Below are 25,908 nucleotides of genomic sequence, written 5' to 3'. Positions count from 1 at the left end.
AGAAATGACCAGGACTGGCCGCCAAGATTATGTTGCGTTAGCATGCAGCTACTTAATAGTTATCAGTATGCTAACGTTAGATTGTAGTGAAACGAAGCAGCACTTTCTACCGATAAAGGCTTTTAAACCAAATACTACATAAACAGAAAATGTTTCAGGAGTAATGTGACTCGGAATTGGGGAGAATTTAACACTGGCAGCCAAGATGACATTTTACTGCCGTTAGCATGTAGTTACATGCAACAATGTTAAATGAGAATTCCGGTCAATTTCAACACGTAGCTCTGTTGTTTGGAAATTTGGAGTGCTGGCAGTAGCAAAAAAAACGAAAACAATCGGTGCTGCCTACACCGTTTTTTAAAACATTAGAGGAATATGATACTACCTGTGACACTGTTGATATCCTTAAATGATAGATCCACTGGAGGGCCGTACATGTTTAAGACTGAAGGTCTTTACACATCTCCAACAACAGCAAAATGTTCAGGTGAAACGTCTGAAATTGAACACTGAACTTCCGCAGACCTTTTTATAGTTTCAAATATAAACCTATGGCTCCAACTAAACTTAGAAAAACAACTGTTTCCTAGCAACTACCAACTGTTTCCTCAAGTAACATTACATTTAAAGCTGTAATCTTGAAGGTTTTCATTTAAATAACTGTGTTAAGTCACTATCTATCGCTGAAGAAGGTAACCACAGGTGAAAGTATTGCAATATTTATATATTTGCAGTATTACAAACTGGGTGTCTCTGTGGACATTCTCTGTAAAAAAATAAAAAAATAATAATAAATTAAAAAATGCTGTACATTTTTCTCCATTGTATTAGTGCTGCTCGATTATGGAAAAATATATAATCACGATTATTTCGGTCAATATTGAAATCACGATAATTTAACACGATTACTCGTTGACTTCTGGAAAGATGTTGCAATTATTGAACTTAAAAAAACAGTGGGAAAAGTTAAATAAATCAACAGTAAAAAAAACACAAATATGAAATTTGCCTTAATACTTTTCCTATTTCAACTTTATTTTTTCATTCAGAACACGAGAAAATAAGAGTTTACTTGCAAAACGTAATGAGCTAAATAATTGTTTTTCTCAATTATTCTGTTTTTGTGATCAACGGGAGCCGAAATCATAATCACGATTAAATTTTGATTAATTGCACAGCCCTACACACAAAATGTAACTATGCACACAATTCTGAAAAAGTGACGCTTATGCATCAACAACAACACTCCAAACCATAGAAATGAAATCCTAATTCTATTTCTATTATCCACACAGCTAACGTCTTAGGAACAATTATATTGTTTTTATTCAAATATATATTCTAAATCATTGCCAAGCATGTTTTCCGGGATTGTCACTATGGTCACCACAGAGACACAGTTGATACTGCAAATATATAAATATTGCAATACTTTCATCAATCACCATTATGGCACCTCCTTCAGTGGTAGATGGTGACTTATCAGACATTTAAATGAAAATCTTCAAGATTACTAAAAATCCTTACTTTTCCTGTTTACTCATGCTTGGTGCAATACACCATCATAGTTTATTAAGCCCAAGTAAGATAATTATAAAAGTGCTCGATTACCTTACCTATGCTATCAATAGTGAATGAGTTTTCACAATAAAATTTCCTGAAGTCTGAATGAGCATGACATAGTAACTGCAACCTGTGAAGTGTAAATCACATTTTTCGGTAACTTTATCATGCCAGGAACTAGAAGGAATTAATACACACTGTGAATGGTTAAGAACCAGAACTGAAAAGTTGTGAGTTTGAATCCAGTCACACAAACACACATTTGGGCAAGGAATAGACTTCTAAAGGACTGTAACCCCAACCGAAATAGTGAAACGGTGGCTCATTGGGTAGCTCTTTCGCCTCCAGCAAGAAAATCCTAAATTCAAACCATATGACATCTCAGGCCTTTCTGTATGTTCTCCTTCAGGATTCCTCTGAGTGCTTCAGTTTCCTCAAACAATCCAAACACACGGAGGTCTATGTGAGCGCACTTAAACTTGTGCACCTTCACCTTGTGTGTGCTAGGATATGCTCCAGCACGCCCAAACTGGACAAGCAGACTGAAGATAAAAGAGCACAATAAATACAGCAGAATATGAGTTTGAGAGGGCGAATGGAGGATGAGTTTAAAAAGAGGGAAGAGGTGATGATGGAAAATTACATCCATCAGATTGAGTTCTTCCTCACCTTGTCATTCAATCAAGATGCCGGTTGTGTGTGGGTGTGTGTGTGTGTGTGTGTGTGTGTGTGTGTGTGTGTGTGTGGCTTCACTAATAGCACAAAGGAGTCCTTCAATGAGATGTAGAGAAGGCAGACAGGCATACGCACGGTGAGTCAAAGTCAAGGACGCAGACAGAGACAGAAGGAGACACTGGCAGGAATCAGGGTGTTTATGACCAGATTTCTAGCATGTCAGACTGTGTGAAGTATAAGTGTGAGAAGGTTTTATAGAGTTTATTTATTAGCTACTAGCTTTTAGCTTCCTTACAGCTGATTTTAGATTTTTAAGACCCACTGTTCATGAATCTAGAACTAGAAACTGCGTATTAATTCAGGAGAGGATGTAATCACTGGTTTGTGTGCCTTCCTCTTGGCTAAATCTCTTTATAGTGAGGAAACAGGGTCATTTCAGTTGAATAAAATATCCAACATGAGTCCCAGTATCCCTCAAAATGCAGGCTTATGTCCCAGTCCAGACCAGATGGAAAGATCTGGACTCCACTGCACTCTTTCCTCACTCTGTTACTGTCATCTACATGCCCTTGGGTGATGCACTTAACCCCCATTTACTACAGTGAGTCTGTTCAGCAGCAAACAGTAGGAAACTGAAGCAGCTCAAAGGTTTTTAAACTGAAAAAAACTCAGGGATCACATAGTGTTTTAAGTATTGAATATGCATAATGATACAGTGACACCAGGGGATGTACTGTAGGCTACAAGATAATCAGCATAGAAATTAAAAGAAATACTGCTGCCGGGAGAAAATGAACACCCACAGGCGAAATTCGTAGCCAGAATTATGGGGGCGGGGCAACGAGGTTGGAGCAGCACGCACAGCTGTTGTGTTCTCTGTTGCTGGTTGACATGTACACCAGTATAAAGCCGAAGGAGTTCAGTGAACATCCATTGTGTTTTGGAGTTAACACAACATTTTGAGGGAAGTTTTAGATTTTGGAGGCATTTCATGTCTAATGGTCATAACAAAAATTGGGGACAATTATTATTTTTTCATGTATTAAGGGTGGTGTGACCACCAAGGTTAGATGTTCAGGAATCTGTGAGACATTTGCTCTGATATCCTAAAGATTAAGTCGTGTAATACAGAGAAATATTATGTTTAGGCACAGGTGGTCTCAAAAACTAAGATCAAAAAGTCAAAGCAATATAAGAACTGAAAAGTGAAAGCGTTGAAAGAGTTGTGATTCATATTAAATATTTGGCAGGGCCTCTTTTAGTAACACTGCCCGTGTGTAACTAACAACAGAGTGAAAAAACTTCCCCTTGCAGGATTAATAAAGTATGTCTTCTTCTTCAGACCTTAACCATACGGTTGATGTAATGTAATTTTAATGTTGTGTTTGGGTTAGAAATACAGGCTCAGTGGAGTTGGAGCAGCCTTCAGTAATGACATTAATGACATTCATTTCTCTTTGCACTTGTGATAATAGGTGGTCTGAGCCGACAGAGAGGCATAAAACAAGCACTTCAGGCTGCACTGCGGCATGTGATCTGCATAAACACAACCACAGCTGTGCCACACCAACTGTTAAAGTCTGGGTGCATTTGTTTACAGAAAGGCATCGTGGCTGCATTTGCATTTCCATATAAACACAAAAACACAGACCAATTTGTGTTTCTTGGTCTCCACATTTGGGACAAGGTATATTTCCCCATGTTAAAAATGAATCATACCAATTGTGTATGTCTACCTGTGGCTTTCCCATTCACTTGAAACAATAAGGAAAGATAGGATTTCAAAACACGTCTTCAGGTGAAATTCTAATGATCAGCCAGCGCATTAAAACAGGAGCTCTCTTTCTATCTAACAGTTAATGTTTTTCTAACAATAATAGACCGGAAAACCACAATGCTGCAGGTGTAGCCAGTAAATAGAAAGTAAAACTGTTGCCCTCAGCCCGGCACGCACCACTCAGCAAAAGTACAGTGTGAAGCCCCAAGATGTTTGTCATATTCGCTAAAGAAAAAAACGGATTGATGTCACATTGTTAGTCCTTGGATTAGTTTGCAAGAGTTTCCTTTCTGTTAAAGTGCCAGAAAATGGTCTAATTTAGCATAATGTGAAGACTTCATTCTTTAAACTGAATACAGTCACGTCACACACTTAAACTTGTTGCACATTCAATATTGGAGAAAACAGCAATTGTAACCACCGCTACAGAGGCGTGAATGACATCTCATGTGCTTTTGGTTGAAGACAATTTCTTAGCAAATGCCAGTGGTGCCATTCTTACTGTAACACCACAGGAGAATCAAACAGACGTCATAATCACTCATGCCCTCTAGGAAACTTATTTTTGCCCAAGGGGACAAGGAAACAGACACTCACACACACATGAATTGGTGTGCACACTTACTGTACAAAGACCTCAACACACAATTGCATTTCGCACACCGAAACAAGACCACAGCCACAATCCATATTTTTTGTTGCCCAAAGGGACATAGAGGCGATCCTTTTGGCTATTACACCTACACAAACATCTACAATTCTCTGCCAGAGATTTCATGTCTTCATGTCTCCCTCATCTTGCCTCTTTCTCTTCGTCTCTACTTCTTGAGAAGTACTGATCTTTTACATATACTGTCTTTCTGTCTCTTTCTTACCAATCTCACATTTTTGACTTCTAATATACGTAGGTGTGTGGCCCCCTTGTTTGTCAGGACTTGGCTCCAGTGATGACAAACCTTAACACTTAAATGCTCTTTTCCACTCATTTTCTCTCTCTGTATAAAACCCACCTTTCTATTGCTCTGCATGCATACCTTCAGCCTCTTCCTGTCACCATCTCTCACTCTCTTCCCCCACCTCTTCTCCTTTCAGTATTACATAGGAGGTCACACTATTAGCCCGCTGGTCACTCAGCCTGCTCATGGCGTGGACACACATGGCTGCTTTCCTTGTATTAGAACAATACTGAGAGTCAATCAGCTGCCCTCACAGCCAGTCACTCCCTCAGATTCTTGGTTGTTTAGTCAGTCAGTCAGTCAATCAGTCAGTCAGCTGCTCTGCCAGATGGCCATTCAACCAGTCACACAAAATATCAGTCATGTCAGTCAGTGTGACAGCCAGCGCGAGTCAAGCATGGTTTCAGTCCATTAGTAAGCCAGTAAGACAGCTGATACTATACAGTGATGCTACGCTAATTAGTTACTCAGTTGTACAGTTACTGTATGGTTGGAGACAAAAGCATACAATGGGAATGGGAAATCTTTCATCTGTTTTATACTGGCAATATTGCGTTTAACGACAAAACTCAGATTACGAAATTAACGTTTAAAACGGTATAAAAACTATTTGATACAATCTGAAAATATATTTTATACGAACAGTAATCAAGGTTTTGCTGTGCAGAGTTATGGATGCAGAGTTACTTCAGTCGTGGTTGACAGTAAACATGAGCATTAAAGGGGTGCTATGCAGTTTTGGCCATTTCTTCGCTGTTTTCTCGCTTTTTGCTCGCAGGTTTCTCTATAGAGCTCCCCCTACAGCTTCGAAATACATATTTGGCAGCTCCTAGATTTACTTGTGTCTGACTCCTCGCTCGTCAGTCTGCCGTTTCCTCTTTCTCTGTTCCTCCGACAATGCTTTCCCTAGCTTTTTGCTTCTTTTTTGCTGGCTCAGCCATGACGATAGTGTGAAAAACTCCATCGCTACCTTGTTAGCCGGTTCCTGAATGGGCGTATGTGTACAGTGCCGTGAAGCAATTCGTTGCAATGCGCGACCTGATATCACACAATACTTCCTGATGCTGAGACTCGCCGGCCCAAAGTTGCAAGGGTTGTTTTTCAGCTAAGCTAGTCGCTAGGGGGGAGCAAGACGACCACCATTCAACTCGAAAAAAGTCATATAATCATTCCAATGACTCTGAAGCTGTTCAGTTAAGGTAAATTAAGCTAAAAAAAAACTGCATAGTTCCCCTTTACTATGCAGGTTCCAATATTAGCACCATCTACCAGCCAAATGCTGGTAAAATATGCAAGTGGCTGGTAGATTTGCTTTACTCACCAGCCAAAAAACAATTCTTATTTATTGGGTAGCTGGTAAAAGTAACCCATTCACTAGCTATTTGGCTGGTGGACAAAAAAGTAAATTTTGGACCCTGTTAACATGCATTCATTTGCATTTTCTTTTGCAGATTTAAAGCGTAACTCTCGCCAAAATGCAACCTAGGGTCTTTGCGTGAATCTACCTGAGTCAAACTTTCATTTAAAAGCATAATTAGGACGGAAACGCCACTGTTAAGATTTACCGTATTTTCGTTTTCAGTCAAATGGCCTTTTGAATGGGAGTGCTAGGGGCACTACTATGATCGCATCTTAACTGGTGATCACTACTGGAGATCGACTCTTTTTGACTGGCAAGATGGCGGCGACCGGAAAAACCAACTGCTAAAGTGAGTTGTTGAAAACCTTTCTTTTTAGTAAACTCTGTGTACACAAACAATGTTCTCAATGCTCGAGTTCATGTGTAGAGCCCCTGGTGATACTTCGAGAAAAGTTTCATGTTGTGTCGAGCCTTCTTAGTGTTTTAAAAATAGCTATTTTGATGCGATCACAGTAGTGCCCCTAGCACTCCCATTCAAAAGGCCATTTGAACGAAAACGAAAATACGGTAAATCTTAAAAGTGGTGTTTCCGTCCCAATTATGCTTTTAAATGAAAGTTTGACTCGAGTAGATTCACACAAAGACCCTATGTTGCATTTTGGCGAGCGTTACGCTTTAAATCTGCAAAAGAAAATGCAAATGAATGCACGTTAACAGGGTCCAAAATTGACTTTTTTGTCCACCAGCCAAATGGCTAGTGAATGGGTTACTTTTACCAGCCACCCAATAAATAAGAATTGTTTTTTGGCTGGTGAGTAAAGCAGATCTACCAGCCACTTGCATATTTCGTTCAAATGGCCTTTTGAATGGGAGTGCTAGGGGCACTACTATGATGGCATCAAAATCGCTATTTTTTAGGCCATTTGACCGAAAACGAAAATACGGTAAATCTTAAAAGTGGCATTTCCGTCCTAATTATGCTTTTAAACGAAAGTTTGATTCACAAAAAGACCCTAGGTTGCATTTTGGCGAGATTTATGCTTGAATGGTTAAAGTCAGTGAAAATTTGCATTACATTTGGATAGAAACCTGACTATAGAGACTTAATATTCTTTACATTCATCTAGACCTCCTCCAATTATAAATGGAACACAATCTGTAATTTCTAAAGAAAAAGGATGTTATAGTTTTCCCACTATTAAAAAACACTTATTCTATTTCCACTATTAATTTTCACACAGTCACACAGCTTTTATGTAGACTCAGTTTAAATGTTTTTTTAAAGTGGGCTTCAAACCTATTATGTTATAAATATTACTTTTGTATAATTTGTGGGCAGCAAAACTCATAAAACTATGAGGCAAGTAAATGGCACTAAAAACAAAACCATTATTACAATTAATACATAAACATATAGACAATTTTTTACATCTTTTGGTGTAAACAGATACAGAAGGACAGATCTTTTTATGAAGTTAACAGACAGCGTTACACCCCTAGTGTTGACTCCAAAGAGCACAGGGGGCTGAGGATTCTTTTCAAAAATCATGCATTTACACCAAAGAGAGCATCTAAAAATATACACAAACTGAAAAGCTGCACAACATTGTTCATCACAAAGCCCAGTCTCATCATCATTAGTCTTTTCTTTCCACCAAAGACCACTGGGAACACTTTTTTTTCTTTTAAATACCACCCATTTCACCCTCATTCAATTACACAAAGTGACTCCAGGGAGTGACTCAATACAGCTCCAGTGCAGCTCAGCTGGAGCAGGTGGGGTTAAGTGCTTTTGTCAAGGGCACCACCAGGGAGGCGTGCTGGAGAGGAGGGAGTGCGTTTTCTCAGCTCAGAGTTGGGGATGGGCACTCCACTCCCAAGCCAACATCTTCACCCTTAGATCTCTAATACTTAAGAGCCAAAGAAATGTCACACATTTGTTTCAAAACTTATTTTAGCATTAAAATATGAACCTAAAAAATCCTGGTGCAGGTGCGTAGGCAAGTACGTCCCATTACACTGATCCTATTTGGGCTTTTTTTGATGTTTTAAGTAGCCTTGGTTGATAAGTTAATAAAATAAATTCACACCTTGCCAAGCAAGATCAGAGGGTGCTATATTTGAAATGAAATGTCCTTTTTAATTTGCAACATGGATTCCCAGGAACCAGATGTTTAGCCAAGCTGTTAATCATTTCCTTTGAGGTGGCAACATTACTTTATATTTAAGTATTAAAAAGTTATGTGATGATCATGTTTGATCTTTCTGGATTTCACATTGCAGTGTATAAATAAATATCAATGTCTTTTCATTTTCTGTGTCAAGCCTAGGCAGCTTAAAGACAACTTACATTTTTTTTAAAGTTAGGATCATTGTTAGAGTGATGATGGTAACCAAAAACAGCTTTCCTTAAAGTTTTAGTGTGTAACTTTTCAATATTAATAAACATCCATTACATTCAAGCCGTTGCCAAATGAGTTGCTACAAAGCTAATTAATAAGACTATCAGCTCCACACAACTCTCTCTGTATTTAAGGCAGCACAGTGGCTCAGTGGTTAGCACTTCTGCCTCACAGCAAGATAGATCTGGGTTTGAATCCAGGTCGTTCCGGGCCTTTCTGTGTGGAGTTTGCATGTTCTCCCCGTGTTTGCGTGGGGGTGCTCCGGTTTCTTCCCGCCATAAAGACATGCATACTACAGTTGAAAATTAGCCGACTGGCTAACACTGGAGCATTTACAGAAATGTTGATTAACGTGCATTGTCTTAATCAAATAAACTTAAATTTCTCAGTATGTCTATGTTCAGAAGATTGTGTCGTCCGGCGACTTCCACGCACAGAAACTCGAGTGAAGATAATTACCTCTTCTGAAGAGTCTGTCATGTTTTTTTAATCCTCCGTGTCCTCCTCGAGTACTAGCAACTGCGTGAAAGAGGGGTGGGGGCGGTGCGCGATCACAGAAGGCTTGTATCATGTGGACGTGCCGACAGTTTTGTTAAACTTGTTAAACTAATCAACTCAAACTTTAACAAATAAAATAAGATTTAGCTGGAGAGTGAACCCGTGGTCACTGGAGTTGAAAGTAACTACTGACTTTAAAATCACCCATCACATGATTTAAATGTGAGACACCTACCATCACATCCTTATTCAGACTGATCTCACTAAGTGGCGTATGTATAACACGCCAATTCGTATGCTATTTTTGCGTGTTATCAAGATGCATAATCGTTTTAGCGTGTTTATCAACGCCGTTTGACCTCCATTGACCTACATTACATGTGTATTATCGCCGTAGTGAGTAGTATGAAAGGACAGAGGTCTGCGGAGGGAGGTTGGTTGGTTGGTTGGTTGGGGTGGCGGATGGGTAAAACATTTAATATTTAATAAAGCCTTCCCCAATGTTCTTTTCCTAAACCCAACCATTTGTTTTCCTAAGCGTGTGACGTTAGTCACCTTCCTGTTTTTGTCGTTTTTTAGTGTTACTAAAGCCTTTCCCAATGTTCTTTTCCTAAACCCAACCTTAGCACGGCACGTTCTCGCGGTGGCGGCGCCACGTGGTATGTATGTTTACATCCACTGTATACAGCGTAGACATACACGTGGATAGCTCAAAATGTGTACAGATGACACGCCATTTGGCTTTAGGAAAGTGGCGTGTTGTTATGATGCCATGTTGCCTTATTTCATTTGGAAATGCTCAAAATTTCTAATTAAAATATTTTAAACTAATGAAATTCCCGTTGGTCTCAGCTTTGTCTTTTGTGCTAATTAGCAAATGTTAATATGCTAACATACTAAACTAAGGTGGTGCACATGGTAAACATTACACTTGCTAAACTAATGGTGTCAGGTTTATGTCATATCTCGCGAGCGCGATAAAACATGCTCACAAGCAAATTATATCATTTCATACACGCAGATATTACTCTAAGCGCACCAATTCAACAACCAAGAGTTGTACAGGCAGCTGGGAGCGTGAAACAAAACATAGAGAGAGGGAAAGAATGGCACCTGCGCGTATAAAACTAAGCAGCACTCGCACAGAGCAGTCACCACACGCCTGTGAGTGTCTGCTGTGCAAGCGTAGGAGGGCATACACGCTCTCGCAGGTAAACTCTGCTCTCGAAGTTGATTCTGCTCTGCTCTTGAAGCCTGTTGTTGGGATATGTGTGATGCTTTTGAAATGTCCATAAATCCTCGCCGATGTACGCAATGTAACGTTACCTTTCTCGCTAACATTAGAGCTAGCCTCAGGAACATGGCTATCGTTTAGCTGGCCAGCCAGTCTCATTAATCCATAACATCAATTTAAAAGCCAACTAACCAAATACTTATACTGTTTTTGGCATTTTTAACTTAAAATTTTTATCACACATTAACAATCAACCCGGTCTCACGGCAGTTCGTGTAAATGTCACGTTATTTTTAATCTATTGATACGTGTTCACGGGGACGTTTTTTTTCGTGGTGGCCAGCACGAAGTACCCTACGGGGAAAGGACGCCTCACATGCCGGGAGACGGCCGAAAAGGACGCCTCATATGCTGGGAGGCGGCCGCTGGGGACGCGACTATGGGGAAAGGGTGCCTCACACGGCATGGAGACGGCCGCGGGGGACAGCTGCTGGGGACACGCCACAATAACGGGATGGCGGAGGTTGGGTTTAGGAAAAACACTACAGGGAAAGGACGCCTCGCACGCCGGGAGACGGCCGCTGGGGACGCGTGACAATAACGGAACGGTTGTGATTAGGAGGACTACGGGAAACAAAGCGCCACACGCGGGACGCGATCCCCGCTCGCCCGGGTGAAAGTCCTGTGTTGTTTGACCCATCCACCACCCCGCCCAGCCTCCCTACGCGGATTTTCGGCTTTTTATACTACTCCCTACCATTTTCGTGCTGTGACCACGAAATATGCTTCCCATTGAAATACATTACTTCACATTTTCGTGCTGGCCACCACAAAAAAAACGAGAAAAACGTCCCTGTGAACACGTATCAACAGATTAAATAACGTGACCATTTCATACACCACGTCATGAAACATTTCATTTTCTGGATTAATCAGACTGGCTGGCCAGGCTAACAACAGCCATGTTAGTTAAGGCTAACGTTAGCTCTAATGTTAGAGGTAGGCTGTATTGGTACATACATTGGCAAGGATTCACGGATATTTCATAACAAAGGCTGCTCTGTGTGAGTGATGCTTAGTTTATACACGCAGGTGCCATTCTTTCCCTCTCATTATGGTTTGTTTCATGCTGCCTGTACAACTCTCGATTGTTGAATTGGTGTGCAAAGAGTAATATCTGCGTGTGAGAAATGATATAATTTGCTTGTGAGCATGTTTTATCGCACTCACGAGATATGACATAGACCTGACGCAATACTAAACATCAGCATGTTAGCATGCCGACCTTAGCATTTTGCTCCAAGAACTGTTGTGCCTAAGTACAGCCTCATAGACAAGACTGTAGAGTATTAGTCTTGTTTTAAAGCTAATGAGGCCTTAAATAACCTCATCATCTAATATGCAATGTGCTATATTTCTTGTAGCATCAGGCAGGGCTTTTTTATTCCTTGATGAGAATGTTTTATTATTAGACACAAATCCAACTTGTATATTGCAGAAGAGAATTAAGGATTCAAACACTGAAATACATTATTTAAAAAGGATTATTTTATGATACAGAAATCATTTTGCAATGTTAATATGTTTCTGCCATATGAAGGCCTTGTAAGCTCCAAGGGCTTATTTACTGAATATATATATATATTGAAGTTTTACAAGATAAAGTATTTGTAAAAGAGTGCTGAGGGCAAGTATGTTTAAATATTTGCACTGGAATCCCACCACATTTCAATTGTCTGAAAGCCTCCCACATTCCATTATACATACATATGAGAAACCAAAATCAATCTCTACACGTGAGATTCCCCTGAATATACTCGAGTCATTACCAAATGCTTTACTAAAGGCTTCCCAAAAAGAATCCCTAAAACTGTATGCTTTACCAGCTTAGGAGTAAGGAGTGGACATCCCATTATCTCACACTATACTCCATTTCAGTGCCACTATCTTTAACGTTCAAAGGTTTGTGACCGTTCAAATTTAAACATCACAGTTTGACATTTTAAAATGCATGAGCCAATTTCGAGCTGCTACAGAAGATCCAGAATTCATTCAGAGTTCAAAAGAAATGCCAATCAAAATAAAAATTGAATAAGTTCACAGTTAGCAAATTAGATTTAATAAAGCAAGGACATTTACACAGTTAAGATCTGAAATACATACTTAGTATAAAGACAACCTCCCATCTTGTGACATTATCGCCAGCTCAAAGCCTTGAGAAAATATAAATTAATTTTGATTGACTTTGTAAAGGTCACGGGATTACTAAGGTAATGGGAAGATATCTATCTTTATGGCCTGTCAAATGAACACTTGGCATCAGCAGATTAAACACACACACACACACACACACACACACACACACACAATCATAGACAGTCATTTGAATATGTGATTTAACCCCTTTGACTGTATTAGTGTACCGAAAAAACCATAATTCATTATTATCTACCACACACAGACAGTGACCTCTTAGCTTTAAAGAAATAAGTGATGGAGAGAGAATGTGCGTGTCTACATGCGTGGAGAAAGAAATGATGAATGAGCATGTGTATGAGTGTTTTTGTTTTGTATGTGTTTTTCCCTCCTCCCAGCTAGAATGAGGTTAAATATATTCTGAGGACAGACAGTAGCTGTTTCACACCACATGAAAAACTGTGTGCGCATGCCTGTGCATGTGTGTGTGTGTGTGTGTGTGTGTGTGTGTGTGTGTGTGAGATCAGCATTTGTGTGAAGATAAAAGTGACTAATGTCTGTCTCATGGTGCAGCAGCAGAGGATGTTAGTGAAGGGTTTAATTAGCTGTCACACAACAATCAATAGATAGAAACACATCACTTAACACTGCCCCTACTGCGTGTGAGAATGAGAATGTGTATGTTTCTTTCCTTATACATGTTACATATGCCAGTGCTTTTGTCGTCATCTCAGGGTGTGTGTGTGTGTGAGACTTTAAGAGTCGAACCCCTGAAATATTGGCCGTCGCCCCAGAGGTTGAGCTTATACATATTCATATGAGGAGCATGAATGGCTGTAAAAAAACAATGTAACACTGAAAGTGAATGAGTGGTAGACAACACCCATCATTTTAACTTGGTGTGGTACGATATCTCTTTACCTATATAAATACTGTTGCATATTTAGCAACTAGATACACGTTTTGAGTAAATTATATTTTAAGAGTGATCCCATGATTGATTTTAGCTGCTTAATCAATTTCCTCCACTAAGGGAGACATACAAATGAAGAGCAGGAGAGAATCTAGACATAGATTCTGCAAATGTGTGATGGCCCTCAGTTGAGTCAATGTATAATACATTAATATCATTTATCATTTATACATGTATAAAGCTCTACCAAAACAGTGTTATTAAGCATATGAGGCTCTGTCACCCTTATAGACAACTATCACTGATTTCTTACACTTTCATGAACAGGAATTCAAAGATATCCCAAACCATGAAATTGCTTCAAATATCATCTAGTGTAAGGTTAGCATTAGTCTTCAGCTTCAAATTTGAAATGACCAAAAGAGTTCTGCCTTGGGATCTTTGACTGGGCACTGGTCCAAACTGTGCCTTAAATGTGATCAATAACATTTTAAAATCAATCCTAAACTGCGAGCAGGAGCCACTGAAGTTAAGTTGAGTTCTCTTATTTCTCATCTGACTGCAGCATCTTGGACCAACTGTGCTTGGCTGGATGATTTAGGGTACTGAAGGCACTACTATAAACACTGATTCAGGCAGTTAAAAGACAACTTTGAGAAGTGTTAATGTTGATTTGCATTCACATCCATAAGTATTTATTTCTACCATTGAGATTATCAACTGGATATAATTGTGCGAATGATGTAAACAAAAAACATAACAATTTAACAGCCTTTAGAAATACTCCCATAGAGTAAACTAATTATTTACTCTATTCACTTCATGATCATAGGGATTGTTTGCAGTCTGTACATGGTACATACAGGGATGAGTGCAAAGGATCTGTCAGGAGCCAGGTAATCTTCATCTCTTTTTTAAATGCCTTTTATCTGAGTTGTGATTTGTCCCTAACTTCTGTGTGACTGATTGAGTGATGAGTTTGCCCTTTCCCTTGATGATGGTTGTAATGGTTTGTTTTGCTTTCAGAAAGCGTTGTTCAGACTACCAAGCAACAATCAACATAATTATTAGCTTGAAAACCTCACGTTCCCGATGTGTTGTGCACAAAGGCTTTGGGCCATGCTAATTTTCTTTCTTTTGTCTTTTAACTGAGCTTTAATTAAGACAACAAGGATTCAGCATCTTCCAATTACATCACTCAGGAGACTAATTCTACCTTATTTGCTCCCCATAAATAAAACAAAATAAGACGTCCAAGACTGTTCAGTTTGGGGATTATTGATTATGTTTTTTAGCATAGTGGGACATAAAATACCAACATGCCAAATTGTGTTGTATTGTTATAGATCACAATAGCTGCATTAATGGGTGAAAACCTTGTGACTCAAAAACCTTCCAGCTCTTCGGGAAGTAAACATAATTATATTTTGAGATTTGACAGTTGTGCTTTGCTATTATTACTTTGTAAAAGGTGATGAATACATTTTGTAGGCCCTTGGGTCATGAAGGATAGCACATTATGGCAGGAATACAGCTCACAGCCCAGTCTTTGATCATAGCCTACACAACTTCAAAGGTACAAAAGAGAATTTAATTTAACATGCAATGGAGTTTTAGGAGGTGTGTACAAGTCCTACCTGAATTCAGCTCACATTACCTTTCTCTGACAACCTAGATGGAAAAGCAAGTTTTAGGTTTCATGGAAAGTTTCAAATTATTTGCTAATCACCGTGGAACTCTTGGGAGACTATTATTACATTTCCATTGCTTGCCTGCTTCCAGACCTCTGAATCGCTGCCCACATCTTTTTAGCAATCTAAAAAGGCCTGGCATTGTACTTCGAGGTTGAAAAAACAACCCCAGGCCAATCAGAGCTGTTGTAGGTGGGATCAATAATGGGGACGTCATGTTCTTGAACCAAAGCCAAAAAAACAAAAACATCCATGAAAAATAAGGACAGTAAAATGCTTATATAAGTTGCCTATACAGAAATAGGCTAACAGCTATTTCTTCGTTATTCATGGCAAATGTTATCTGCATCTTCTGTTTTGACTAAAAATGTAGCGATGTGTGATTTGGTTAGAACAAAATACCTACTCCCATCTCACTTGCCCAAAACAGAAAAAGGCCAACATGAACACAATGTTAAACCGAATAATGAAAACAAAATGGCAATTCAGTCTGACTATTAGTATATTTAACCACTACTGTATGCTCCCTTTAGTACAAATCCTGCAAGATAATAATAACAGTGGTGCTATATTCACTGTCAATGCATAGTATAGTAACTAACTAACTAAACTGGGTAGATGAACAAAGAAACCTCTGTATTTCTTAATTGGCAACAAGATGAACGACATATTGCTTGACTCTAATAATAAATAAAAAAAAAAATAAGTAAGAAATCTTGGTGTTTTAACAGACTCAGATAAAAGCTTCAGCAGCCCCATCCAGGCAATAAAAAATCTTTTAGTTTCAAAAACATAATCAAAGGTTTCATGTCCAGAGATCTAGAGATGATTGTTATTATTGGATAACTGCAACATGTTCTGAGTGCAAAAACTAGAACTCCAATAAGAACAAGAAGAAGTGCTTCAACTATTTCATAAATCACTTCATGGGTAAAAGCCAAAATACATTTCTGACGTGCTTAAAGAATATAAATCCTGCAGTCGCCAATTAGTGCCTAAAGTCAGAAATACGCTACATCTCGCGTTAGCTACTACACTGCACAGAGATTGAACCAACTTCCGTAAGATGTACAAATTTAGCCACTTCCACATTCAAATTAAAAACTTACTTTCCTGCACCTTTGATTTATTAATTATGACTTTTGCACTTCTACTCATTTTATTACATTTTGGGTCTTTTTTACTTCCCTGTGACTGCACTGAAACCTTTTATTACTTTGTCTCTTATACTTTCTCTGTCTTTTTACTTCATGTTAATTACATTTTATTTAGTATTAGCCATTTCATTTTCATGATATTCTAATTAAATGCTATGAATTGTCTAAAAGGTATTAATGCTATACAAATAAACTTGCCTTATAATTTGGATTGTAACACCAGAGTTATACTGAATTATATGCAGGAGAGAAAGATCAAACTGCAATGCATGTTTTCATTTTTTGCAGGGAAGAGCAGTACAATTCTATTCATTTAATTGTGAATCAGAATTAACTGTGGATTACTTACAGAGATAACTGGATATTACCTGCAATTGACAATGTGTGAATATATAGGCAACGGGTGGATTTGAAAGACAAATATGACCCATAATTCTACCTCAGGCAGTTGCAAGTAGAGTCTTTTTGTTGGTTCCATACATTTCTGCCCAAAATAGGTTGCAGGCTTAGTTTTCATGTTCTACTCAAGATCAGTATATGATAGATTACTCATTTACTGTAGGTCTGGTTTATTTAGCAGACATACTGTTAGAGAGACACTGTTTGACTTTGTCCTAAAACAAAAGCACATCTGAACCAAGTCTATACTTGTTACAGCTTAGATTTTAAACACTGATATCTGCGGGTAAAGGCAATACATCTTTTCTGTGTGTGTGTATGTGTGTGTGTGTGTGTGTTGAGAACAAAAGAAAAAAACAATGGTAGCAAGGGAGGAAAACCATGTATAAGCATCTGAGAGGGGCTGTGGATGAGAACAGAAGCACACATTTGTGTCAAAGTAAATGCGAGAAAGATTCAATAAAGATAGAAATCTAAAGAGCTTGTGTGTGTGTGTGTGTGTGTGTGTGTGTGTGTGTGTACAGTAGCAGTGTCAGCAGTGAGACAGCATTAGCGAGGGCAGGGGAAATGTCAGCTCATCCGTCAACATGACATCCGCAATCTCTCCTCCTCTCTGTATGCCTCTATCTGCTTCGCTCTCATTGACTTGGTTAGACTATTCAGGACTCAAAAGCTCTTTCTATCCTCACTTACATTAGTTCCCTCACATACTTTGGCCTTGGGTCTCTATCTACCCCACAGAATCTCTCGCTTCTCTATCTCTCTACTTATCTCCCTCACATTTCTTGGTTATTCTCTCTCCATATCTTTTCCACCCTCTCCCGTTTAATACAGACATCCATCTCGCTTGTATGTCCCAAAACAGAGCATTTTTTTTGCAGTGTGTGTGTGTATGTGTGTGTGTGTGTCTCTTTTTTTGTTTTTACATAAAAAAAACAATGAGATGCTCAGAATCTGGCTGCCCTTTGAAAAAGCTTTGTACCAAGCTGTTTTTTTTGGCTGAGCAGAGCGCTTTCAAAAGTTAAAAACAGCTGACCTTTTTCAGAAAAGCACATATGACACCAACTGCTGTTTTTATCAGGTGGCCAATCACAACAAAACAACAGGAGGATAGAGGATGGAGGATGGCACCTTCCTATAACAACAACGAAGTTAGAGAAAGCATTTAAAGTACACCTGTTGAAACATTAGGACATATCCAGCAGATTCATATGTACTGCTCTTCTCAAACAGTTACACTGTCTGCTACAAATGCGTATTACTTTGTATACTGGACCCATATTATAGTGCTATTAATCAGTGATTATTAGGGATATCATGCTCAAGTTATTTTGGTCCTGATGACCGACCCGAGTGCTTTAACATTGTGTATCCGCTGATACGGGGTCTGATCCGATAATTATATTTACCTAAACGCTGATTGTTAATATGATTGTTATTATGATTATTTTTTTCACAAGCTGCTTGATCCAAATACTGGAGGTCCTGGTTCAAACTATTAAGTTGATTAGCTTGAATTTTTAATATGATATGAAGGAAAGTTTAACTGAACAATGTGACTTTTTACAATTACAATGTGTAAACAGCATTTATCTAAGCGCATCCCCCTGCTGATTTTGAGTGATTATTGTTAACCCTCCTGTTGTGCTCGGGTCAAATTTGACCCATTTTCAAAACACTTCTATATCAGAAATTTGGGTTTTCTTTCAACCAAATTGTCCAAAAAAAATAACTTGGATGGTTCCCTACAACACTCTTCACAATTAAAATAAATGATCAGTTCACTACTTTAATTGAATTTGGGTTTTTTATTCAATTTCATAGCATTTGAAAAAAAAAATGATAAAAGAACATTGAAAAAAGTGACAAAAGTGTCGGAAAAAGATTCAAAAACGTGGGGCAAAAAAACAACAAAAAAACATCAAAGCGCAGAAATAAAATTGACAAAAACTTTGAAAATAGTGACAAATAAATTGGAAAAAAGCTTCAAAAACATCGAGAAAAGTGACAAAAACATCACGAAAAGCGACAAAAGTGTCGAAAAAGACAACCAAAACGTTGAAAAAAAAGTTTGTATTTAAAATTTTGACCCAGAGAAACAGAAAGTTTCCTGGTCAAAGGGAAGACAACACAAGGGTTAATGCTCTGATTAATACTGTCATGATGTCATCATGGCAGCCCGTGCTTCTTTTTGTTCTGTGTGTTTTTTTTTTGTTGGTTTTCCCTCATGTTCCTCCCTCCTGTGCCGATGACTGAGCTGTGGGCGTGGCTTAGCTGGCAGGTGGCTCCAGGTGAAGCTCATTCCCTAATCACCCTCCTGCAGTATTTAAGGCTGGCTCTGTGATCATCCCCCCCCCTGCACAATTATTTTTATTCCCGGGGGGGACAAAATGTATCCCCCCCCCTCAAAGTGATCAATGCTACTTCACAATAGCCTAGACCATATCTAAATGATATACCTAAAATAGAAGTATTTTACTAAGTAAAGAGCTGTAACGTAAACACAGTCTAGAACGACAAAATCCGAGCGGCAGTTGCTGGTTGTATTTAACCACTACAGAGCTCCGGGACACCGGCTACCAGCAGCAGTTGTTTAACCGTTAACAGGTGACTGCGAGCCGGGTACAGGCACCGCTAGATGACAGTTCTTTCATAGGCCATGGTAGTGGGCGTGAGCAGAAAAAGTTAGCGACATGCGGCAATGACAGTTACGTTCAGGCACAAAAATTACTCGTTAAGTTTAGGAAAAATATCGGATTTGGATTAACACACTCCCGAGGACCGAACGAGCGTTTCCTGGGTTAAAGTATTTCGTTTTCAACGCAAAGTGAACTCCGCTCTCCGGCTTCAAAGCGTTGTATTTTATGTTGACACCACGTTGTGCTATTTCATTTTGAGATTATTTTCCATTAAATAATGAAGTGCTTGGCTTGTTTAGGCATGCACAGTCTATATCCATGGTATTGGACGGGGGATTTAATTCTTGCATGATTTGTTTTGTTGTGCATGATCAAAAACCTTCCCACCCCTCTACTTGTTTCACAAATTGCACCCTGCTCCCCCTGACCCGCCAGAACAGCACCCTTACTGTGTTCCAGGACCTCCTGATTTACCAATTAAGCTCTGAATATAACACATGAATGTACCAAACTTCACACGTTAATGTAAAAACAATTCCCCAGTCTAAAATATGTTATTTTTTTCTCTCCAACCATCTGGCGACCCCAGAAATGATCTCGCAACCCACCAGGTTGAGAACCACTGAGCTAAGCTAGAGAGAAGACGTATCACTCTGTTGGAGTTGTTGGGACGACAAAAACACTTGTGGGTGTTACCGAGTGATGCTTATTTTTCTTCATGAACAATCTTTTACAAAGTACAGACCGGTGTTTCTCCTCACCTAAATCTGAACCAAATCTTACGGTAGCCCCAACCAGTTATCTCTACTACACCCAAACATAACCTTACCTTAGCCCTAACCTCAACCACAGAAGTGGGGACGCTACAAGAAACACAGCATGCTAATTCTCTTAGTAAAGAAAGGATTGGCCCGGAGACTGACAATTTAGGATTGCTTAGGACATCTCTAGTGATTATCAATCTGTGCTTTCATGTAGTTGGTATAAAGATACAAACAAATTGTATTACCTCTAAAAAACTATCAAAAACACCCTTTTTTTTCAAATTTTGTTCATATCTGACGTTCAGTCCTTCCTATGAACACAACTTTTCTGAGCGTGCTTCCAAATGGATTTTAAAGTGTATTCATCTAAACACAGAAATATATATATATATATATTTTTTTTTTTTTTTGGGGGGGGCTTTTCCCTTTAATCAACAGTGACAGTGGATAGACAGGAAAGGGGGAGAGAGAGAGGGGATGACACGCAGCAAAGGGCCACAGGTCGGATTTGAACCCGCCCGCCGCAAAGGACTCAGCTTACATGGGGCGCACGCTCCCACTGGGTGAGCTAGAGGTCGCCCCAGAAATTTATATTTTTAATATTTTTTCTAGTGTTTGAACCATGGTGGGCTCTGTGCATTGCTTTTAGAACTCCGATTTTGAACTTTGATTTTGATCAAGTACACTAACGTTTACACTATATTGTTTTAATAGGAAACAGTTCAATACTTTTGGATACCGACACTACAGTATGTATCATGTCTTTTGCTGAACCACTCCCCTGGGAATTTACACACACGCACACGCGCACACACACACGCGCATGCACACGCACACGGTTTTCCCATTGAAGTATTACTGTATATGTCTCCTCCACCTCCACTTTCTCAAGCTCATAGGCTGCCTTTTGAAAGGGTCAAAGTTCAAATTGATTGAACCTTGTATGGAGTACCTCGACCGCACGCCTTAGTGGTGCACATCACTGAGCAGCACTCCAGCTCACAGTGCGTTACCGCTCTCCTTGCAACCGACTGAGGGATTTTATTGCTTGGCGTGTGTGTGTGTGAGTAGCCCTGGTTGGAAGTTACTCCTGCAAGGCTGATGTCAGGAAGTGACTGAAGGATTGGACATCTGCAACAGGAATCACTCACTCATGTGTTCTGTTTAATGTTTGTGTAAATAAATAAATAAAATATAGAAATCTGAAATCACATTGGGCATGGCTGCAAATGCACTGACATGTCTACTTTTTGTCAAATAATGAACAACAGGGTCGGAAAAGAGTAATCTGCCATATTGATCTGGAAATTAGTTACAGTAGATTGTTGACACGTGAAGGATGTTAATTGAGTAAAACATTGTTTCTGTGCAAATCCACTTTTGTTTTAGTAGTTTAAGGGCTGGGATATAATTCTATTAATCAAAAGGGTAAAATGATATCCTCGTCAACCCAGTAGATCTCCCACTAGAAAAGATTAATTACCAATTTTTTACAATCACTGTTTGCACCATGCACAAAAGCAGATATGCTGAAATACAAAGAAATATGCAAGGACATGCTCTCCCTCTCACACACACGCGCAATGAGACGCAACCCTACAGACTCGCCACAATTGGTTTCAGTGAGTTGTCACATTCTGGCTGAAAGTCAATTTTACACTTACTTAGCCCCATAATAAGAAGTCATGTTGACAACCCCACAATACATCTCTCCTTTTAGAGGGTGGTAGAGAAAGAAAATCAAGGAATAAAGAATAAGGCTGCTGGGGGGTTACAATAAGCAGCATTTGGGGGAGTTGATAAAGAGACGCTGAGAAGAAATGAGTATCAAAAAGAACAAAGAAAAAGAAATCACTATATTTCCATATGTGTACCTGCAGTGTGGTGTGACATAGGGCAAGTTCTTTTTATACTTTTTTTTTTAAATATTTCATTAAAAAAATTATTACTCAAGCTCTTGAAAGGAATTTACATTTTAATGAGTCAAAATATGTATATAATGCATACCAGTATTTGAATACATTGTATAATCTATATATTTATGATGGGTTCATACTTTTTAATGTTCTCATTGTACTCCTAGTGCCATTTTCTGCACTAAAATTCTATTTTAAAGTTACAATCCATTTTCATTAAATCAAACCCTGTTTTTGATACTTTATATGGTCTACATTTTTCATTCAATGCATTTACATTCAGTAATTACCTTTCTACAAAGTAGTTTTCTTGCTAGTGGCGGGCTCTGCCATTCCTGAACTGGATTTAAATTGTCTTCACATGCACGGTGGAATCCCAGGAAACAAGGCATGCATGTAATCCAGCGTAATTTTACTACATTGATAACAGCCTTACATTCTCTTTACATCATGTCAGAGCTGCACTGAGTTACTGTCTATATCCACGACTTTCCAATTTCTGGGATTGGTCCGTTGCCACCGGACATTCCGCCGGATGCACTCTTTTCGGCCGGATATCCGTCAGCTTCCGCTTTCTTTGTATTGGAATTTTAAACTCCGGTGGATTTATAAGGACTATGATTAACTGCTCCTCAGATCTCTACAGGGTAAATCCAGACAGCTAGCTAGACTATCTGTCCAATCTGAGTTTTCTGTTGCACGACTAAAACAACCTTTGAATGCACACGTTCCACCAAAACAAGTTCCTTCACGAGGATATTTTGCAGCGGCACCGTGGCCGTGCTTAGCACCGCCCAAGATGATTGTGATTGGTTTTAAGAAATGCCAATAAACCAGAGCACATTTTTCTCCTATCCCGGAATGCTGTATGGACTAGCCAGACCCTCCTCCGTAGTGCTGTGGAGGAAGGTCTGGCAAAGCAAGACTTAGTTACTGCTAGTGCATATGGAACATGTCCTACTGCTTCAATTTAAAAGCATTGAACTGGGGGAAAACAGGGTGGCTTTTATTGTGAAGCAGCCACAGAAAACACAGTGTATTTGTCGTCGCGGATAGCGCTTATCAATCATTCTTTAAAAATGCGTCTAAAAAAGCATCACAATGGTCATTTTGGTATTTTATGACTGCAGATCATTTTGAATTTTTCTGCACAACTCCAACTGTCCAGGGCCCGTTTCATGAAGGAGGTTTAACAAACTCTGAGTCTAACCCTGAACTCTGAGTTGATTCACTCTGAGATGGGAAACTCAGTTTTCGGTTCCAGAACAGCTGATTTGAGTTGGTTGAATCAACTCAGAGTAGGTTCACTCAGAGTTAAGCGCGTGCACCACCACAATAAAAAGGCAGCATGAATGGAGCAATGATACTACGATTCACCATGGTAACAACCACAAACAAACTGGTCGGCGGATATACTCATGCGCACATACAGCGAGTTTGAACATATATTTCGTTAAAAAAGCAACACAGGGGCTGCTGCAAAAGAGAGAGAATTTGCGTGGGAGAAAAATGCTGCTAGAGTAAATGTGTGGGTTCCAATATAGTGTATTCATTTCATATTTAATCATAAGTATAATATTACTGGTGAAATGGTATTGAACCTATAATCTATAAAAGTCCTAGGCCTACTAATCCCGTTCTGAGGCTGCAGCACCATCACTAACAGAATTATAATTCATAATCTTTTCATTTCAAAGGGTTTACATCATGCACCTGCAATTCCTGGGGAACTCCTTTTTAATGGCTCTTACTGGTTTGTGTCCAGAGAACACTACAAAAACGTTTAAAAAACGTTTCAGAGCGAGTCATTCTTCTGACGGCGCTTTGCTACAGTGGCTTTACTAATGTGCTCCGCATCACCAATGTTGTAAAGAAAACTGCCGTTTGCAAAAAAAACGTAATGTGACAAAGAATCTGCTGGGATGTAAGAGCATGTCCACGATGGGTGACGTTAGTGATATGAGGGCGGATAAGGTTATGTAGGCTACATAACTGAATGGGAATGAAAATGCATCTATAGTCGGGGCCTCAATATCATCTCCCGATGTATGTTTAACTCCCTGAGAAGTAATACTGCTTCTTCATCAACGGAATCGTCAACCAAAGAAAATGCCATGTTCGAGAATAAAACGTGTTATAGTCTGCCTAACACAGTTAATAAACCAATCCTGGTTTTTATTCATGCAGATAACAAACTGTGCTAAAATGCGCCTGATACAGACTGAATGAATGAATGAGGAAATGATAGAGCGCTGTGTCAGAGGGAGGAGACTGAGAGAAACTCGAGGTTTATTGAAGAAAACCTGCTCTCAGGTTTGATTAACCTCCCTTTCTGAAACAGAAAACCCAGAGTTTTCCTCATCTTAGGGTTAACAAACTCAGAGTTTTCACTAAACCTGCTTTCTGAAACGGACCCAATGTTTGTGTTGTGGTTATGTGTTAATATGCCTGTACTGTACAACAAATTGCCTCTCGGGGACATTAAAGTTTTATAAGTCTAAGCAATTAATATTTGCTGACTTCTTCAGTTAATCGAGGGGTTTGTTTGGTTGCACTGTAAACAGATACACCAGCTGCTTGTCTGCTGTATTTATGACAAAGTAGCTGCTTTCCTGCTTTCTAGTATTAAACCACACATGCTGTTACCATGGTAACTATAGGTGCCACAAACCCAACCAGTAGTGAAATCTTAAGGATTGCAACTTTTAACTACTGAGTTGACTCAGCAACCTCACCAATTCCATATATGCAGTATGAGAAATGATGAGTCATAATTCAGTTTTGTAGTTCAAGCTTTTAGAGGTTACCCAGAATATGTTCCTCCCTATGCATAAATATAGTGCATTTTCACTAAATCGTGTGGCAGCATTTCTGTAACCGGATTTAAACTGTATCAATTCACTCTAACCGTCTGAAGACACTGTTGGTTTTGCTGTCATGCATTATAATGGTACATTCAATATTGCGTTTGCACATTTGTCTAGCAAGCAAAAAACACTCTGACAAGAAAGTTAGCGCTCATAGTTGCTGTCTTCCTTTTTCTTGTTAACAAGGGAAACACACACGTCCTTAGCTGACTTGGCTGGGAGAATTTAACCCAAGGTGTCATGCTGTGGAATATTGTTAAAACCAGTTGGAACTTGCAGAAACAAATGTTTGTTGAGTTGCATTGTTTGTTTCCAACGAATACAACTAATATGCAGGTTTGACCTAACATCACATCAATGGTGGCAAACTGTTCCTCTAAACAAACTTGAGTGAGTTAATTACCAAGGAAGAACTTCCACTTTCCTGTTAGGGTTCTGTACATCCATGTTTGTTTACGTTTGATCTCTCTCTTTCTAGCCGAACATCAAAGGAGTGCATGACATCAAACAACCAATCCATGATACCACTTGTCATTATCATCTGTCAATCACCTCCTGAAATAATAAGTTGCACATTGGCTCAGCATCAGACGTGATAACTTTATCTCTGAATACATTATTCATGCATCTGTATTCCTTGGTTGTTTCAGAGAGTACAATAAGAAATGCTAAAACAGTGACCTCCATTCCACAGCAGTGATTTCACAACAGGCATCACTTTCACAGGTCTTAGTCGTTCTGTCTCCCAGACATACTAACCACAGAGCATGCATGTTTACGTCTCTCTCTCTGTATAAGCAGATAATGCCAACACACTGAGATATAATCCATCTTTTACTCTACTGCCGCTCTCTGTGAACAACAGAAATGAGGAGTGGGCCTCCTAATGTGCATTTGATCT

General features: G+C 39.2%; 1 protein-coding gene and 1 long non-coding RNA gene across 2 annotated transcripts in view; both read right to left on the bottom strand.

Annotated features, from left to right (window-relative positions):
• Positions 1–667, bottom strand: part of LOC116061261 (leucine-rich repeat-containing protein 51-like) — a 4,202-nt gene extending 3,535 nt beyond the window's left edge. The window contains exon 1 of the mRNA XM_031315346.2: positions 386–667. Within this exon, the coding sequence (XP_031171206.1) occupies positions 386–437 (52 nt within the window). The 5' untranslated portion in view covers positions 438–667. The remainder of the gene's footprint in view (positions 1–385) is intronic.
• Positions 668–14,417: 13,750 nt separating this feature from the next.
• LOC116061408 overlaps positions 14,418–25,908 on the bottom strand; it is a 111,073-nt gene continuing 99,582 nt past the window's right edge. Inside the window, exons 4-5 of the long non-coding RNA XR_004896393.1 lie at positions 15,212–15,245; positions 14,418–15,142 (exon numbers count right to left, since the gene is read on the bottom strand). This is a non-coding gene — a long non-coding RNA (uncharacterized LOC116061408). The remainder of the gene's footprint in view (positions 15,143–15,211; positions 15,246–25,908) is intronic.

This window comes from Sander lucioperca, chromosome 22 (genome assembly GCF_008315115.2).
Source record: "Sander lucioperca isolate FBNREF2018 chromosome 22, SLUC_FBN_1.2, whole genome shotgun sequence".
Classification (NCBI taxonomy): Eukaryota; Metazoa; Chordata; class Actinopteri; order Perciformes; family Percidae; genus Sander; species Sander lucioperca.
This window is presented reverse-complemented; position numbering and strand designations above follow the sequence as displayed.